General features: G+C 41.1%; 1 protein-coding gene and 1 long non-coding RNA gene across 2 annotated transcripts in view; one reads left to right on the forward strand and one right to left on the reverse strand.

Moving 5' to 3' along the window:
* Window positions 1–20,649, forward strand: part of SLC1A1 (solute carrier family 1 member 1) — a 77,173-nt gene that overhangs the window by 34,032 nt on the left and 22,492 nt on the right. Inside the window, exon 2 of the mRNA XM_020875124.2 lies at window positions 4,749–4,889. Coding sequence (XP_020730783.1) covers window positions 4,749–4,889 — 141 coding nt within the window. The remainder of the gene's footprint in view (window positions 1–4,748; window positions 4,890–20,649) is intronic.
* On the reverse strand, window positions 1,186–12,405 carry LOC139039497 (uncharacterized). The gene is made up of 2 exons (XR_011492799.1): window positions 5,781–12,405; window positions 1,186–4,005 (listed from the first exon to the last, which is right to left on the reverse strand). It is a non-coding gene; the product is annotated as an uncharacterized lncRNA (long non-coding RNA).

A 20,649-nucleotide genomic window follows, 5' to 3' on the forward strand; every position in this document is an offset into this window, starting at 1 on the left:
AGAATATGCATGTTGTTGTTGTTTGGTCACTAAGTCCAACTCTTTTGCGACCCCATGGACTGTAGCCTGCCAGACTCCTCTGTCCATGGGATTTCCCAGGCAAGAATACTGGAATGGGTTGCCATTTTCTTCTCCAGGAGATCTTCGCAACCCAGGGATCGAACCTGCATCTCCTGCCTTGACAGGCATGTTCCTTACCACTGAGCCGCCAGGGAAGCTCAGTGTATGCCAAGCCATTTGTTAATAACTTTATTCATCCCATACTTTTTATTTTCTGGTTATCAACACTCAGATTAGCTCCCGAGGGGCTTAATCTCGTGCTTAAAATAGTACATAACATGACAGCATGGCTAGATAACTATTTCAGTGGTAATTAAAAATGTATTTTCCTTTGCCAATAGTTCTTATTTAATCAAGACAGATTCAATCTGTGAACCAGAGAACTATTCTGGGGCTTTGATTAAAAACCACAGATTTTAATCTCTTTTCTGCAAATACCCTAAAACAGGAACAATGCTGTTTTTATAAATCTGAATCAAATGCAATTCAGGTACTATCCCCGGATTAATTTTTATAATTAGAAAGAACACATGTGCATAAGAACAAAGATTGGGTGGTGCCCCTGTGAAGCAAGAAGGGAGAGCATGAAGTCCCTGTGAACTCTGGGTGGTATCTTTCAGTTGACGTTTCAGAGGCCACACTGGCTTCCCTACGGACTCACTCTTGGCTGGGAGTGGATTTCCACAAGTGCCTTTGATTGCGGACAAATCAGGCTTCACAGCCACTGATTCAGCTGCCAGATCCTGGACTGAGGACGAGAGGCCCTCCCTCCGCCGCTGCTCGCCACCCAGGCAGTGCATGCTGCCGGAAGACCAGCATGGGACCTGTGCCTCGTGCCCTCGGCCCCCAGCTGCCCCCTGCCCCTCCCCCCTCACCACACTCTGACGCCTGGCAGCTCTAGCAAACTGCTCCCATTCTTTGTTGGAAGGGCCGTGGTGAGATTTTGCTTCTTTTTGTTTTGTTTGTTTAAAATTAAAATTATTTTCTTCTGCTGGACAGTATTTAATAGAGCAGGATGTTGAGTTATCTGCTAGAGTACAGTACCAAAAAAACACATGCATAAGAACAAAGTTTGGGTAGGACCTGGAAAATGGTGAGGGGAAAGGAGTGGATAGGTTCGTGCAATTAATTATTTATGACCTTTTATTTTGATCTCCAGAATTCTTTCATAAACAATATTTTTTAAATAAACTTTGCAGGAAAACAAATCACCCCATTACCTCCAAAGCAGGGCTACTGGACTGGCAGTTGTTGTTTGAGACAACATAGGCATGAAGCAGTGACATCCTGTGTATCTTTTCTATTTTAAAAAAAACACATCATTTTTGTCTGTGCTGGGTCTTCGTTGCTGCGCGTGGGCTTTCTCTCGTTATGGTCCATGGGCTTCTCGCTGCGGTGGCTCTCCTGCTGGCAGAGCACGGGTTCTAAGGTGTACAGGTTCGGTAGTCGTAGTGTATGGACTTGCTCTGAAGCATATGGGATCTTCTTGGACAAGGAGTGGAACCCATCACCCCTGCATTGGCAGGCAGATTCTTAACCACTGGACAACCAGAGAAGTCCATATCTTCTAAGTTTAAGGTTTTAAACCAAGAAAAGAAATTTCTAGCTATGGTCTTGTTTTTCTCCCTAGTTTCTCCCTTCCTTGTTTTACCAATGTGTTTACATTTCATGTAAAAAACATGGCCAGCTCTCCAGGAGCCAATGGTCTGGTTTTATGATCCTATTTTAAAATTGAGGACACTAAGTCTCAGAGATGATCACAGCATCTTGGCCCTCTAAAGGCATCTTTGAGGGCAGCCCTTTTGCCCTACCTCCAATCCCACCACTCAGCAATAGGAGAAGTTAAAGTCATGACCCAAGTTATGTACTTTGTAGGTGGTGGAACCAGAACTCGAGCGTGCTCTTCCACCATATACTTCCCAGCCATCTTAGTACCTGCTTGGGATCTTCCTGCCTGTGTGGGGGAAAAGCAGCCCAAGAATAAGTTCCTGGTAATTAAAGGGCTAAAGCCATCTAGATAACAAATGTACCTTTGGGCTTACTTCCTGGACCTGCTGAAGACCTCTGTATAGATATGCCATTCAGAAAGGCTCTTGAGCTTCATCTTCCCTGGTTCTGGGAGTGGCCCTACCATGTGCATCTGACCTGTGTACCCCTGGGTCGGCACTTAATCTCAGCAGCCCTTGGTTATGGATAAACCTCTCCATTTTTCCTTCATCCATTCCAAGATTCTGACTCTGGAAAAGGGTAGGGAAGGATGTGCACTGTGAAATCCTGGCTGCATCTTGGAACCTGGCAAATCTTCCAGGGATTTTTTTCTTATCATGAATCTCATTTTTCCAAATGTGTTTGAGACCAAGGTGTAGCACATCCCTTCACAAATGTTAACTCCTGGCTGAGGTCATTCACCAGTAGTTTTTTGTTCTTGAGGGTCCTGGGATGACATCTCTGGCCAAGAGAGAATCTCCCAACTGCTTCTCCAAGTCTTGGTTGGTGTTTGTATTCTCCTTTCAGTCAACAAATATCAGAATATAATTTGTGATACTCAACTTCAAGAACAAGCTTGATAGAAAGCTTTCATTACTAAATACAGTAACTTATTCTTTGTGCTTGTCACCTTTGATTGCTTTTAAATGACTCCTTGTGGAGACTCTCTTATCTCTACCATTAAAAACCCATATCTGGTTAAAGGCTGAAAAATAGCAGGTATATTTCTTTCTAACTGCCTTGCATTCACTTGGGGTGGAGATGATTAGAGGCACAGTTAATCGTTGGTAACATAAACCCTAAGATTGGAGCACATGGGTTCTTTTGCTATCCAACAGAGTGCTTTTGTGGCTGGTTTTTAAGCACAGACACATCTTTATTTTTACATACAGAGCTTTCTTTGACATACAAGCCAAAATTTTACTTGAAGCAACCTGAATACTAAGAGAGTATCTGGTTTTTCTGTTTGTTTGTTTAAAGCACTGAGCATCACAGAGCATCCTTACAGAACAATATATTTACGTTCCATATAAAACAGCTGAACATAGGTAATTAAGTAAGTAGTAAGCACAACATGCTTTTAATATTTGCTTAAAATATTTTGAATCCTTGGTGTTAACCATTCTGGAGTCTCTAACACTGAAGTTTTGAAATCTGGACCAAAAAGGATAAAAAATACAGAGGTTTTTGTGTTTGTTTGCTTTAACTGCAATTTCAAAAATGTTTACGTGTATATGTTTGCTCCAAAAATAATTTAAAATGGCTGATCAGAAATATATTCAGTAATGTATGTACAAAATAGAGATCAAGGCAAAGGTGGAATATGTAGCAAAATAAAAGCTAAAGATAAGGTTACTTATCTAATGTAACTTATGAATGTTTCATATAAGGTTACTTATGGCCTTCCCTGGTGGCTCAGATGATAAAGACTCCACCTGCGATGTGGGAGACCTGGGTTCGATCTCTGGGTTGGGAAGATCTCCTGGAGAAGGGCATGGCAGCCCACTCGAGTATAGTTGCCTGGAGAATCCCCATGGACAGAGGAGCCTGGCATGCTAGTCCGTGGGATCGCAGAGTCAGACACGACTGAGCGACTAAGCACAGCACAGCACAGTGGGCATGAGACGTATACCCGAATTTAAGTGAAAACTCTACTATTGATTATAATTCACATCTCTTCATTTGCTCTAGTGTTCTTAACTGTACCCAAATAACTCTAAATTTTCACATACTAATTATCTGCATTTGCAAATTAACATATCCAGTTATATCCTTCCGGAATGTTCCTGCCTTCTAGTCATTTTACTTCCAATTAGCATGTCATCCATCAGAGGTTGATTAAGAAAAAAGAGATGTGTGAGTCATCCCAACTCGTGTTCTTTCTTGATTAATAGAAGGTAGTAGGGAGTGACAGTTGACGGGAATAGGGTGGAGTAGGGCAACTGGATCTTCTTAGAACTGTTTGGAAGAAGATAAAGAAGAAATACTTAAAATTTGTGATTTTTAGTTGTCAGAGTCATCTCACAAGTGCAAGAGTTCATACTGACATTGTATTAAGGCAAGCTTTCAGAGAAGGGATACTGTTTCTTAATATTGAACATTTCCCTAATATATTTAAAATAGATAACCAACCTACCATATAGCACAGGAAACTATACTCAATGTCTTGTAATAACCTATAAGGGAAAGTAATCTGAGAAATATGTATAACTGAATCATTTTGCTGTGAAACTAACACATTGTAAATCAACTCTACTTCAATAAAAAGAGTATTACTAAAGTTTTATTAAAAGAATATGAGAAAAATACAAACTGATATGTAAAGTATAAAATATGTAAAATATCTATAGACAATAAAAGTGGTGTGTAAAACAATTGTTATATTGGGCTAAGATTGAATTTTTTTACTTTTTTTTTCTTCTCACAGTATTCTTTGATGTTTTGTCATGATAATATAATTGAAGGGGAAGAAAGGAGATGAAAAAAGCTTTCATATGAATTTTACTTTTTTACAGATTTACTCATTACCTTTTAAAATGCAGTTTGTTTTTTAAGTCTATTATTTGCCGACTCAAGGGAGATCACCAAAATTATTTATCCTGCCACTAAAAATTGTATTTGGGGGATATTTTTTCATAGAAATTTATACAAAAAAATTCTAATGTTGTTTCTTTCTTCTTCCCAATCATTGTTTTTCTTAGGGATTGTTATAGGAGTCTTGGTTCGAGAATACAGCAAGCTATCTAACCTGGAGAAATTCTACTTTTCCTTTCCTGGAGAAATTCTGATGAGAATGCTGAAACTCGTCATTTTACCATTAATTGTATCCAGCATGATTACAGGTACCTTTAGAAAACTGATGTTCTCTGTGATTATTTAAGGAGCCATCTAATCACCTGAGTTTTCTTTTCTTATTAAGGAAAAAATCAAAATGCATCTAATATACCGTACACACACATATACCTCCCTTGGAAAGTATATATTTGCTTGAGTGAACTATTTCATTATTCACAAAGTGGCATTGCTCTGCCTGTAGCACTGTCAACCACAGCTGATCTTCGTTTGACCAGCTGTAGAATGTCTTGTGAGGAAGGGGGGGAAAAAAAGCCTATTTGGTCACTGCCATGTCAGCCAGCATCCTCAGGCAAAATGTGATTGTCAGTTTGGATCATGTTTTCTGTAGTTGACTCATTTCTCTCTCAGCTGCAGCCATCCTGCCTCTACCCTTTCAGCCTGCAGGGCCCTCTGTCCCCTCCTCTCACTCACTTCCACTCCTCCACAGAACTCAGAACCTGCTACATACATGCCCTGGAAATCTGCCCAGGGGACAGTAGTCACATGCTGTGGGAAAGGTTTAATGAAAGGTTTTATGTTGGTACCATATTTCAAAAGCCTGGTGTTTTTAAACCTGAACTTATGACATACTTGAATTTGGAAATGCTTTTTCCCTTATGAATTATTATGTTGCAGAGTATCTTTATAGCACACACTCCCTTATGTAGGTAGAGATTAATTGGCTTTATAAAAATGTCATTTGTCTGGGTATGGTTAGCTCCTCTGTGCCTTCCGTACTTTCTTGTCTTTTCCTCATTCTGGCAGTAGGTAAAATGCAGCAATTGCTAATGTTGCCAACTTGAAAATCACAGTTTTATATAACCATGCAATTAGGGTTCTTGACATACCCTCTTCTAGAACATTTTTCTCTCCTGCCACTAAAGAGATGTAGGACTGACCTCTGTTGAGCACTGGACAGTGGCTGGGGGAAGGGTGGATGGGTGTCAGGGTCTGCTGCTTTCAGCAACTGCATTGCTTCAGCTGTAGACTTAGCCATTGTACTTCTGAAGTCCCAAACTCCAGTCAGACCAGAGTCCATTGGAAGCCTCGTTCTTAAGTGGTCTTGGTGTTCTTGGCTTATTACAGACCTAAAGAGAATATAATTATGTTTTGAAATGCCTGGCTTCTTTTAGGGCCTGCAGCCAGAGGGCCAAATCAGCAGACCAGTCATTTGTACCATATAATGATTATTTGTTTGACTTCAAAGTATTGGAGGCATATAAAATTTGGAAGACTTCATGTAAACATCCATATTTCTGGCTTCTTCTGAAAAAAAATTAAGATAAGGAAACACTGGGGCCAGTTCCCCACACACCACAGTGGTTTGGAGCTGAGAAACAGCTCCTGTGTTTAGTTGGTGCAAATACATGTGAGATGCTACAGTTCCTGCCACTCCCTAGTGCCTGATACCTCATCCACATTACTCATTCACATTACCTGCCTTCTCCTGTGGAGATGGCTATTCTATAAACCCTTGGAATTTTCTCCATATCAAAGAGTTGTAATCTTTTCTTTGGGTCTTTTGAGAACATGATAAAAGCTTTGGACTCTCTCCCAAGAAAAATTTTCGAAGTTGTACATATGTACTGTATTTTGCATGCAGTTGCAGAAAGGTTCATAAATTACTTTGTGATTGATACTTACATCTATGGAGGAAGGTATGGAAAGTTGATCCAGATTAGGCGGCAAATCCAAAACCCATGCAGTGAGCCATATTTTATAAGAAAAGGTAACAATACTCTGTGAATAATATTAGATGTTGAAAATATGTATTTGGCATTTGATAACAAGTAAGATTTTTGCAGTCTGTTTTGGGTGCTAGCTCAGCCTTGCAAATAATCTAGGAAAATAATCTGCATTCCACTTGCATGGCCAAGCTGCTTTTTGAAGGTGTAGCACAGATCTGGAAATTTTTACACTTTTCCCTCACAAATCCCCACAGTTAAACATTACCCATCCTTTTGACATAAAGTGATAAAATGGTCAAAGATTCAAAGGACATGAACAAAGCAGGAATGGGTACAATGATGATAATTTGTTTTTTAAGTTTTCAGATTAAAAGGAAAAAATAGTAACAGTACTAGGCAAGGTTATGGGGAAACAGGCTCAATCACTCTTTCAGTTACTGTATAATTTGAACAAACTTTTTGGGGGGAAGTTTGGAACATGTTCTGATCTTTCCACCTTGCATTTCTATTCTGATGAATTTAACATAAATCATCAGAGATAGGTTCAAAGATTTAGGTACAAGGGTGTTCATGGTAATATTTGTTTGTATAATGGTGATAGATTATAAGCAATCTGAATGTATGTTATACCCAGAAGTTAGGATTCTATGGACCTATTAAAAACTTTGTTTTGGAAACATATTTAATGAAGGTGGAAAATGTTCCTGTTATATAAAGTAGGAGGATAAAATAAATTAGATAAGATATTGTGTACAATCCAAATTTTATTAAAATTTATATACATTTTTAAAAGTTAGGACCAAAACCAAATGGCTAACAATGATTAGATTCAGTTAGTAAGAAAAAATGATCACTGAGCTTTCCTTTATGTTTTCAAGGCAAACACACCTTATTTTTGTGTTTTTTTGTTTTGTATTTTCTTTCTTCTTTTTTCCTTCCTTCCCTGCCCTCCCTTTCTTTCCTTCTTCCTTCTTCCCTTCATTCCTTCCGGAAGAAGTAGGTGGGGTGGATTCTGCTCCGTACCCCTCCAGCCTTGCCTCTGACAGTCTCCCTGCCCTCTGCTCCCCAGCTCTGCCCCCGCCCCTGAGCTCACACCTTTACCTGGTGTGTGGTCCTTCCCCCAGACCCTGCAGTGACCCTCAGCCTCCCAACCCACGCAGAGCCAGGAGGGTGAAGCAGAAGATGGCTGTGGAAAATATACAGGAAGAGCAGCTTTCAAGTTTCAAAAGCCTTTATAAATCCAGCAGATCAAGAGCTTATTTCATACATTTATTAGGACAAAGGAGAATACATGTTGGAAGCAGGGGAGAGCTGAGTGAGTGCCCTAAGGATACATAAATTAGTGGCAAAGAGGAATAATCTGTACTTATGCATAATGTTGCCAAATTAACAAAGTAACAAAACCTCTGCCATCAAAGCCTCTGCTGACATAAAACTACTTTATAGCTTTTTTTTTTAAACAGGGAGAATCTCTTCATGTGATAAGCCATCACTTTAATCAAGGAAATTTGAATATAGACTGGTTATTAGATGGTATCAAGAAATTTTTGAGGGACTTCCCCGGCAGTCCAGTGGTTAAGTCTCCGTGCTGCCGATGGAGGGGCCTCGGGTACCATCCCTGGTCTGGGAACTAATCTCTCGTGCTGTGTGGTGTGGCCAAAAATAAATAAATAAATGAAAGGTTTTAATTTAACAGAGACCTTGTTATTCATAATTACAAATAAAATATTTTAAAAAAAGAAATTGTTGATAGTGCTGATAGTGGCATTTAATTATGTAAGAAACTGATCTTTTTTTAAAAGTGTATAGAATTATGTAGGGATGGAGATGACATAATATCTGGAATTTGCTTTAACACACACAGAGAAGGCACAATGGACATCATCTCAAGGTATTTTTAGAGGCAGATAGTTTAGGCAGTAGTAGAATCCTACCCTTGATTGACATCCTGAAGGACACACCCATGCCACATGCAGAATATCTGCATTTAGACCCCATGAACATTAAGGTCTGTAAGCTGTATTTGTATCCCACCGCCAGTGAAATAGCAGGGGAAATGGCATGTGAACCTGCCTGAGAAGTGTGGCTCTGGAAATCCTGGCCCAGGTCTTATCAGCCAGTGAGTTTAAATTTAGGTCACATTTTCTTTAATACCCAAATTACAGTGACGGAAGCTGCCAGCACAGGAATGAAACGACTCCTTGGCTCCTGTTCCGAGAGATTCCCCAAGCATCCCCACAGGAAGCTGTCTTACTCCCCTGGTGCAGAAGCTGGAATGACAACAATCTGATCTCACCTCCAGGGGCAGAGGTTTTCCGTTTGGGGTTTAACTAAGGCTTAGAGATAAACAGCATTTATTAAGACTTAAATACAAATGGTATTTATCAGAATATATGTGTGAATAGATTTCCCTACAAGCAAGAATCTGGAAGGTTTTTTTGTAAAGGGCCAGATAAGTGAATATTGAAGACTTTTTGAGCCATATGGTCCCTGTCCAAATCTCCAACTGGGTATCAAAGAAAGGCAGCAATAGACAATATGTCAGTGATTGGGCCTGGGTGCATTGCCAATAAAACATTTATTTACAAAAAAAAATTAAAAAACAATAGGAGGCCAGCTGGCAGCTGAACTCTGGCAAAATAAAAGATAAGACTAGATTTGAACTCTCAAGATACCGTAATTGAGCTGGAATCTGAGTGACAAACCAATATCCGGAGAAAATGCTACTTATACCAAGCGGTGAGTGTAAATGCCCAGAAGATACACTGAAGAATGGAGGATGGAGCAGATAAAGTGACATCTCAAGGTATTTGGAGGCCCCCCGTTTTTAAATTCAGATTTTGCAGGTGACATCCTTATGCTATTTAGGCTGGGGAGGGCATTGTTTTTAAGACTACATATTCATTTACTCCTAAGTGGCTATGTCCTGGGAAGCCATCCACATCTCCAGTAGAAAGAATCATGCCATGTGCCTCCCTGAAACAGGTTCAGTTTAATTCAGCAAACACTGGTTAACCGGGTGAAAACAAGCTAATCCTGTGAGGGACTGATGTTTCCTCCATCCCCCTGGTCATGGACCTCAGGTCTTCTGCTGGTCCGTGAGTCCCTTGTTGGCAAGAAGGTATAAGAGGTGAAGACGCACATATCATTTGGCTGTATGGCTTGCTATTAGGTAGCTAAGAGCATCCACTGTCAACTTCAGCTATGGGGGAAAGTATGCTTGCTTTTGTTGAAACATTGGTTTTTATTTGTTTTTAATATAGTTCAGTCTCTACGAAAACTGCCAATTCAAGATGATTATAAATTTAAAACTTCCTGCTGGAACTTAAAATCATACAGGTTGAGAATGAACATCTTACCTTATTTGCACCATCTAGAACCACTGCACTCTGCCTGCATTCCAAGAAACACCTCCTTCATTTTTTCCCAACCTTGTTTGGGAACCAAGAAGAGAAGATGGCCTGAACAACTTTGCACACACGAATTAAACATTTCCCTAAGACCAGACATTTTTGTTGCATTAGAACACAGCTGTTGAAGCCAGAAGGCCTATTATATTAATTGGTTTTCTCCAGCGCCTTTTCTCCAAAGAAGGAAGGGATACATTGTGTACATAAGGAATGGAGTTCCCATAATGAATGTGCCACTTGTTGCCACAGTAACAAAGAGAAAAATGACAAGAGATAAATATTCCCTGCTTCAGTCTCTGACATAATGAAGCCCAGAGAATTCACCATGAATGAGCTTTCCTTCTTCCTAAACCAGTGCTAGACTGGTTCACAGCTCTGTTCAACTGAGTTAACATGGTTTTGTTTTTTAAAAAGAAAAAAAAAGAGTGAACCTCATATAGTTTAGTCACTTTTCCACAATTGCCTCTCTGTCAACCTAATATAAAAGCAAGTACTTTCGCCATTTCTTTGGAACTTAATTCTTTATGATGGCTTCCATGTCACATAAGACTTGTATTAAATAAATGTGTATATTTTTCTCGTGTTAAGAAAAAATGAGAAATCATGCAGGGATTCTAAGGAATCTTATAAGTTGAATACATGAATCTGGAAGACATTCATTCATTCATTCATTCATATCTTCAATGTCCCAGGCTGTATGCTGGGTACACAAGACACAAAGACATGTCCAGTTCTTCAAGAAAAGGAGACTACATTTGCAATGCTGTGTGATAAGTCTTTGTGGGAATGAGGACACAGGAAGGGACACTGGGTGGAGTTTTGAAGAAGAGAGAGGAATCAGATGAAGTGGCAGGCATTCCAGGCAGAAGAAAATAGGAGAAGGCACAGAATCTTGGGAGGACAGTGAGACTTTGACTGGAAGGCTGCAAACCTGGGGAGGAAGCAAGGGAATGGAAGGTGAGGGCATGGCTTCATGGGGTTTGTGCACCTTCCTGGGGATTCTGGACATAAGCTTGTAGGCACGGGGAAACAGATTAGAGCAGTGACTCCCACCTGTGCCAGTCTCTCCAAGGAATGCCCTGAATAAGCTGTCAGTGGGGAAGTATTGTTTAAAAGAAAATTCAGTAACACTCAAAGATGGTAAGGCAGACTTTATTCCAGCTTGTCACAGTAGGTAGAGGGACCACCGCAGTGGGACTTTGAAGTGGAGGAAAGAGAGTGGGTTCAGGTCCAAATGAATGCAACATGAGCCAATGGGAAACGATGGCCAATGACCTGGGTAGCGGGATCAGTGGATAGAAAATTACTATGGAGAAATGTCAGAGGTAAGGGGGATTCTGGCTAAATTGACCTAACAGGATTCTTGGTAAAGACAGCCAGGGTAATCAGATACCGCCTGTGCACTGTGACATAGTATTATCATTGTCCCTAATATGTCATGGTGCATGGAAAGTGCTATTTTCTGTTTTCTCTGGGGAAGTAAGGAACTTATTTTTAATCCTCATAGCAATCCAGTGACAGTAAGTAGGAATTTACCTCTATCTTTAGAGATGAGGAAACAAAGTTGAAGAGAGATTAAGCCAGTTTTCCAAGATCACACAGATCATAAGGGCAGCACCTAGGACTGCCCTCCAGCACCCAGGGGTGATGGAGAATGAGGAACCTGATTAGATATGGAGAGTGATCAGATATTGGGGGTTGGGGACTCTGATTAAACTGACTTAGTAGGGTTCTTGCTAAAACTAGATTTTACTAGTTAGGCCTAGGAGAAAATTTTTTAATTTACTCTTTTTTTGTCTGATACTATCAGAAGTTTCTAGACAGTCCCTACATTGGCATCAGAACCTGCAGGGCCAATATTAGAATCAAGCCCACCCAGGTGAGTTCACACAGTGTGTTCATTCTGGAAATGAAAACAATAGGAAAAGGTCTGCTCTGCCTTGCGCATTAAGTTCCCCAGCAACAAGCAGCTTCAACCAGAGACCTGAGCTCCAATTTTTTGAGATAAGGGGAAGCAGAGAGAGAGCTCAATAATAACTAGGTTGCGGTAGAAAGCTAGAAAAGTCTCCCTGAGCTGTTCGCTATCCTGAAGTCAAAGCACAGGCTTTGAAGAGAGTAGCTGAGCTCCTCAGATCCTCTTGAGGTATGTTTAATGCTTATTGAACAAGAAGCCTCCTATAAAAGCTCATTGGGTCTTATGAAAAAATTGGTCCCAAATACAAATAGCATTCTCCTTTATGATATTAAAAAAATGTTAAAACAGCTCCTGGATTGCTGAAGAAACAGGAGACTCACCCGCTGCTCCTTGACAGATGTTTTGAACAACAAATGTGAACCTTCTGACAAAGGCTGCTAGAGCCTTTATTCATTTTTCTGGGAACCAGTTTAATTTTACTAACTTCACAGAATAGTCTTAGAGGTGACAGAACCTATTGAAAGGGGCTTCTTTGTAATAATGTCACCTAAAAACTGATGTCATAGGGGAAGCATGCACAGAAATGTATTTTGCATGCTCTCCTCTGCCTTTTCTTTTTCCCTTTTAACATCCCAGGAGTATTAATCCAGGCTGCCCCGGATCAACAAAGTGAGAGCATAGCCTGCCCTTAGCCTTGTTTTTTCTGGGGAAGTAATGAACTTATTTTTTTTTAATCCTCGTAGCTATCCAGTGAAAATAAGTAGGAACTTAACCTCTTTCTTTAGAGATGAGGAAACAGGAAGTTGAAGGGAGATGAAACCAGTTTTCCAAGATCACACAGATCGTAAGGGCACCACCTGGGACTGACGCAGAGTCCCGAGCTCCATTCTGGAACCTTCTGCTGCCTGAGGCCCAGAGCCTGGGAAGAGTTGCCTGGAGCCAGGTGGCCATATGGAGATGATTTGGTTATTCTTTTGGAGAAGGAAATGGCAACCCACTCCAGTATTCTTGCCTGGAAAATCCCTTGGACGGAGAAGCCTGGTAGGCTACAGTCCATGGGGTCGCAAAGAGTTGGACACGACTGAGCGACTTTTCACTTTAGTCAACACATGTTCATGGAGTTCCTCCCATGTGCAGGCACTGGGTGAACATTGGTGACTAGGCAGATATCTAGGTCTCCTGCCCTCAGGGTGCTTACAGTCTAATGAGAAAGACAGATATTAATAAGGAGTGCATTAGTAATAATTGTGAAACATGGTCTAAACAGGATGCCGAGTGAGGAGAGCCTGATTCTGCCTGGAGACTCAGGGAAGGGCTATGAGGAAAAGTCTTGAAAGCAGTTAAAAGAAGGGGAGAGTGAGACAGTCCAGCAGAAGGAAGAGGCTAGGCAATGGCCTTGTTGGAGGGAGCTCGGTCGGCTCTAGAAGAGGGCTGGTGGACCCGGCTGCAGGGCAGACAGGTGCCCTTCCCCCGGGCCTCATTAGCCTGGGTAAGGATTTCCTGTGTTAATATTAAGTGCCATTAGAGGCTTGCACCTGCTTGTGAAATGGCCCGATTTATGTTTTAAAAAGATCTCCTTAGTGGCCACGTGATTATGGAAGGCGTGCAGGACAAACGAGTTAACACTTGTGAAGTGCCTTACATGTGCTCAGCGACACACTTCATATTGATCATTGCATTCAGCAGTAATGGAGGCTATTGATTAAAATTTAAGTTCTGGTTACTGCCCTAGGCGTGCTGTAGATACTGTTTCTAACCTGCAGAACAGCTGTTGTGCAAGATGCCATGGTTCACTTTGCTTCTCGTAGTTACCCTTTAGGAGGCAGAGACATTTAAAATCTCCATTTTATTGATGGGGAAAGTGAGTCTGGGAGGAGAAGGCTGGGGTTTGAGCCTAGGGTGTCCCACCAGAGTCTGTGCTTGTCTATGCCAGCGGCCTCTGCTGGTAACTAACAGACACAGGGGACCTGTGGATAAGAGGATGCCTCGGGGCAACAAGGAGTTGCTTGGGATGATGTGTCCATTCACAACTGTGAAGCATCATCAAATGCCAGACCAGAAAAACAAAAAACAAAAAACCTTCCAATAACGGAGTTAATTCTGACAACTTAATGGCAAGGTGGAGAGAGATTGTCACGAAATTTTGTTCTCTAGTGGGTGGTAGCTTAATCAGAGAGTTCTCAGAGGAGACTTTTACCCTCGGGTGTTTATTTTTAAAACATGCTATTGTTTAGCCCACGGCAACTTCTTCCTTTGCAGTGTTTTTATTAAAAAAAAAAAAAATTCTAATAGATTGTTACTGCTTTGGTCAGGAGCCAGTACCCCAGCTCATCCAAGCCTCCTCCAGAGGTGAAAAAACCAGTGTGGTTCCTTAAAGAGCTAGCAGGTGCCCCTGAATTCCTGGGACTACTTTGGGTTATATCTGTCCCTAGGCCACAACCCAGCCTCAAAACTATCCCTGGATTTAAAGGACAATCCTGGACCCAGTGGTAACTGGACTTGTTAAAGAAAAGAAATTCAATGATACTTGTCAATTTGGAAAGGCAGACTTTATCTAGGACCATATAGACAGTTGTAGGGACCACTGCAATGGGATTCTGCAGTGAAGGGGAGAGATTGGGCTCAACTCTGAATAAAGCATGAACAAGTGGGAATTTACAGTCGAGAATTAGGTGGGGGTCGGTGGATGGACAACTCTTAAGAGAAAACATCAAGGGTAAGGGATTCTGGCTAAACTGACCCAACAAGATTCATGTTGAAGACAGGCCACAGTAAATCAGAAATCATCTGGGAGACGGTGGAGGATAAGGAACCTGATCATATATCAAGGGTAAGAGGTTCTTGCTAAAATTATTTTGCAAAGAAGTACACAGATGGGCCTAAGAGAAGACTTGGAAGCCTGGCTAAAATGTGGCCAAGGAAAGAATCTTTGTCAGAATCCTGCTTATCTTTTTCTGCTCAGTTCAGATGCTCACTGTTGCAAGTTGCTCCTGGTCACTTCAGCCTGGTGACACCTCTGGCTCCTCTGAAAGCCCATGGTACCTGTTCTCTGCACCAGTGCTTCACAGAGCATCCAGGTTTTAAAGTGGGTGGAAAAGATCCAGTTTTTTAAATTTCCAATCCACATGGATCAATAATTTTTGTAAACTATAATATAAATGAATTACTAGGAAAAGATATTAAAAAAAAAAGACAAAGAGCTAGCCCTGTTTTTTGTTATTACACTCAACAGGCATAAAATTACTGTTCAGTGGTTATAAACATCTTTAAAGACCCTTTGATCTCTATGCAGATCCTGTCACATCTGCTTTGTGGTGTATTAGTGCATGGTCCTTTCTCATTTGTAGATTCCTTAAGGGCAGGTGTCAGTGCCCAGAAGAACTGAGTTCTAAGCGTGGGCTGTAAGGAGAGGTGGTCCTCTAGACCTCACCAGGCATAAGGTGTGGCCGAAAGCAAGGAATCCAGGAGGGTCTTTAGAGTAAAACCCCAGGATAAAGCACAATGATGTTTCACTTGTTTGGGGCTAAGGTAGGCCCACCATCTGACCTCTCCACAGTAAATGAAGGGGCCATGTGGCTAGTGTGACTAAGGAACTGCTTTTAAATTTTGTTTAATTTCAATTTAAATAGCCACATGTGGCTAATGGCTATCATACTGGACATCAACACAATCTCTAGGCCTTACCAGAGTGTCCAGCATTTCATGCGTGCTCAACAATGTTGAATGAACAGACTCAAGCTTACATTAAATTAATTACATTACAATAACCATTACAATAAACCAGGTAAACGATGAGGATAAACCAAATAGGCCATCATCTCCCAGTGTGCTTTTCCATCCCCATGCTGACCACAGCGCTCTGAAGACTGAGGCTTATTCTTTTCTTTCTCATTTTAAAAGGTTTTTAAACTTCTAAAATTATTTTTAATTGTGATATGTATAACATAAAATTTACCATTAAGCACATTCACATTGTTGCATAGCCGTCACCACCACCACCCATCTCCAGAATTCTTTTCATCTTGCCAGCTGAAACTCTGTGTCCATTAAATAGCTCCCCATTCTCAAGGGGGTCATATTCTTAACCACTGTGTTATACTAACTTCATGCATGTGCTACAAAATTCTACCCAGGTGCTGTGATGATGGAAACATTCTCTCTCTCTGTTGTCCATTGCAGCAGCCACCAGCTGCATGTCACAAGTGAGCACTTGACATGTGGCTAGTGTGACTGAGGAACTGATGGGGAGGAGTGTCTTCAGAGTCCAAGGTCTGGATTAAGTTACCGTTCAGAGAACAACATCCACTGAGCTAGACCACACACTCTCAACTGGAGCAATGTGGCCTTAAGGCAGCAGAAGAAAGTTTTTGGGGGTGGGCAGCAAGCTTACTCTTCTCATGTAAAGAGCATATGCTATGTGCTAAGTCACTTCAGTCGTGTCCTACTCTTTGCGACCCCATGGACTGGAGCCCACAAGGCTCCTCTGTCCATGGGATTCTCCAGGCAAGAATACTGCAGTGGGTTGCAATTTCCTTCTCCAATGTAAAGAGCATATATATATATGTGTGTGTGTGTGTGTATATATATATATGTATATGTTTATACACACACACATTTAGTATATGAACAGATGTACAGTTTGTGCTATTAAAATTGCATGGTGTGGCAATGAGCAAAAAATATCTAAAACACTCTGCAAGGGGCAAGTCCATTGGTGCACATAATAATGAAAAAAAAAAGTAGAGAAACACTAAAATGCTAAATATGTTCTCACATGGAGGTCTGTTATGAGTGAAAAGCGTTCTTGTTTGCCACTCTGGGAACCATACCAAACTGCCCTGTGTGAGTGGTTTTTAGGGAGATTACCTGCCAAGTTCCTAAATCTCTAACACAGGAGATCTTTGAAATGACCTCACTTTGTAAGGAGCCATGAGAAGTGCAGTGGGCTTCCCAGGTGGCACAGTGGTAAAGAACCCGCCTGCCAATGCAGGAGGTGCAAGAGATGCAGGTTCGATCCCTGGGTTGGGAAGTTCACCTGGAGAGAGAAATGGCAACCCGCTCCAGTATTCTTGCCTGGAAAATTCCGTGGACAGAGAAGCCAGGCAGCCTGCAGTCCATGAGGTCACAAAGAGTCAGACATGACTGAGCACACATACACACATAAGAAGTGTAGCTTTTTCTGTCACATGGAAACATTTAGTACAAAATTCACAAAGCACCTTACTTAATGCACTGAGGATCCAGAAAAGAATAAGCCTCGGTCTTCAGAACGCTGTGGTCAGCATGGGGACAGAAAAACACACCAGGAGATGATGGCTTATTTGGTTTATCTTCATCGTTTACCTGGTTTATTGTAATGGAGTTAAGCTTGAGTTTGTTCATTCAACATTGTTGAGCACACAGGAAATGTTGGACACTCCGGTGAGACCTTGAGATTGTGTCGATGTCCAATATGGTAGCTATTAACCACATGTGGCTATTTAAATTGAGATTAAACAACATTTAAAAGCAGTTCCTTAGTCACAGTAACCACATGTCAACTGCTCCCTAGCCATCTGTAGCTGGTGCCCACTACTACTGTAGTGGACAGCACAGAGAACATTTCTGTCACCACAGGAAGGTCTGCTGGGCTGCACTGGTCTAGAATTTCGTAGCGCATGGATAGACCCAGTGTGGCATACATAGTGGTTAAGATCTGGCCTTTGGGGGTCAAACCAGTTCCACTGCTCAGCTGCTGTAGGACCCTGGCGTGTTACTTAGCCTTTCTGAACCACAGTTTTCTCTGTAAAATGGGAGTAATCATGCCGACCTGGTGGGATTATGAAAGTGAAAGTGAAGTCACTCAGTCGTGTCCGACTCTTTGCGACCCCAAGGACTGTACCCTACCAAGCTCCTCCATCCATGGCATTCTCCAGGCAAGAATACTGGAGTGGGTTGCCATTTCCTTCTCCAGGGGATCTTCCTGACCCAGGGATCAAACCTAGGGATCGAACCCAGGTCTCCCGCATTGGGGGCAGACGCTTTAACCTCTGAGCCACCAGGGAAGTCAGTGAACATCAGGAGATGACATAACCCTCATCATTGCTCAATACACAGTGTCTATTGTCATTTTCATTATAATAATCATCATTATCCTTGTTATTACTGGCAACTGGGTGGCTAGACTATCCATCCAGACATTTTATATTCATGTTAAGTTCAATAATGTACCTGTTATAGAGGTTTTCAAATATTGGACTGTTTCCCTTCATATGTTCCCTCCCTTTATGGCAGCCACACCCCACCCCATCCTCAACATCCTCGAGATGTTGAGAGTCTGGATTTAGGTGCCACCTTTGCCCTCAATCAGTGGTGAATAGAAAGGTAGAGGGGTAACTCTAGAGATGTGGAGAAGTATGACTGTTGATTTGAATGCATTTCTGATATATCCAGGAGATCTGCAGGACCTCAGTAGATTTGAGAAATCGGGAACAAAGTTCTTCCTGAAAGTAACTACAAGAGAGTTACTGTACTCACAACAGCCAGGAGCTGACTACTTTGGGGGCTGTGTTTAAAGTATTTCCAAAAAATAAAAAATAAATAAATAAAGTATTTCCACCAAGAATCTATTATGAAGCCTCTTATTGCCAGCTGGGACCTGGAATAAAAGCAAAGGCACCAGCCTGTGGCCAAGTCATTAAGACAAATTAAGACATATTAACATATGCTGGAAAAAATTACCCACATAAATTTAATTTGTTTCACTGCTGGAAGAAAATCCTGAGAGGGCAGGGAGACACATACCCGAGGACAGTTCGGCAGCCACCCTGCGAATCTGTCACTTGTCGGCACCTTAGGGGCTGGGAGATGCTTAAACTGGATGTCGAGCAAAGGACAATATATCTGAAAATACATCTTCCATTAGGTCATGGAGCAGGTGCTTGTACAGGTTACTTAAATATCTAGATTGGTAATTTTCTTTTTTTTAACCACCATTATTGTCATGAATAATCATTATAATTGTTTATCAAAATAATGTATAGAGCTCAAAAATAGGAACATTTTATAATCAAATAATATACTTAGCAAGATTATACATTTGCATCATTGTTTGCTCTTTTTTTAAGAGACTGAAACTAAATATGAGCTAGTTCATTGGTTTCTGAGTTGTAGCTTTCAGTATCTTTTTGTTGTCATTTTATTTCACTATTTTTTTGTCATTATGGTTTCTTACAGAATTATTGTTTTTAATTGTCTGAACATTAGGAGAACAAAGTCTGCTCAGCACACCACATTCTTTTTCCCAAAGAAATAGAATCTTACCATCCAGGTTATTCTAGGATGTGACTGTTGCAATATGCTCACCATACAGTAATTGTGCAGTCTTGCTCTGGAGGTTGATGAATGAACCCTTAACAACATACTGGGGTGACTGCTAGAGGCCAGAGCCTCTTCCCTCAAAATATAACTTCAGAAGAAGCAATCAACAGCCAGAGGAATGGTGTGTTTAGAGTGAGAGATGTCTTTTTCTGTTATCATCATCATCATACCTTCCTTACAGATTTTTCCCAAACGTCAACTATGCATGATTATATTTGAGGAGCATAATCCCCTAGTCACTTATTTTTTTTTCCATTTATTTTTATTAGTTGGAGGCTAATTACTTTACAACATTGCAGTGGTTTTTGTCATACACTGAAATGAATTAGCCATGGATTTACATGTATTCCCCATCCCGGTCCCCCCTCCCACCTCCCTCTCCACCCGATCCCTCTGGGTCTTCCCAGTGCACCAGGCCCAAGCACTTGTCTCATGCATCCAACCTGGGCTGGTGATCTGTTTCACCCTAGATAATATACATGTTTCGATGCTGTTCTCTTGAAACATCCCACCCTCCCTAGTCACTTAAAAAAAAAATGGATCGGCCTTTTATAGTGTGAGGAGTGAATATAAAACCTACTTGTGTTTGCGGATAGCCTGCATGTTTACTACCTTTTCCTTGGGGTTGCCTTATGGCAACCTCTTCATTTTTCCTGCTACCCTGTACTTCAGGGTAACAGTTCTGGAACAACTCATGCGTGTCGAAGACTCAGAAAATGATTTTCTGTGGTAATCATTTGATTCAAAATGTGATTCTCATTTTGGAAATCGGACAGGGTAGTCTGAAACTTCCAAATGACAGCTTGCTGAAAGATGATTTGGTTGCTTCTCAACCTGGCTTCGTGTATCACATAGAAGCAGTCCAGTTAGAGAGATGCATCATTTGACCACATTTATACAAGCATCTCTGATGGAGGGCAAAGGTTTCTAGCAAGTGGGGATGTATGCTTTCCACCTCTGTATCTATCCTTGGCATTCCATACAACCATTGTAAGTCAAGTAACATTCAGTCATTTTTCTGAATATTTGAAATAAGGCAAAAGTGGTTCTCTCGCCCACCCAAAGACCTTTTGAAACTAGATCTAAACAATGTGGTCATAAGTTTCTTAGATTATCTTTGCCCTCAGAAATTTTCACTTATATCCCAACTTATTAAAACAAGGGTTTTAAGGAGTCTCATAATGAAAGCCATACAGAATATGGTTTTAAACATAGCAATTTGAAAATCATGAAAAGAAGGAAATCTGCTAGCCAGGAAGGATAATGAAATGACTGTGCTTTATTACTGAATTTGGTCCTGATATCATCTAAAAATCCATCACTAAGGAGATGATTAAATAAATACCTTATGGTACAGTCACATGACAGAAGATTATATGTTACAGCACCATGACAG

This window comes from Odocoileus virginianus, chromosome 18, assembly GCF_023699985.2.
Source record: "Odocoileus virginianus isolate 20LAN1187 ecotype Illinois chromosome 18, Ovbor_1.2, whole genome shotgun sequence".
Taxonomy (NCBI): Eukaryota; Metazoa; Chordata; class Mammalia; order Artiodactyla; family Cervidae; genus Odocoileus; species Odocoileus virginianus.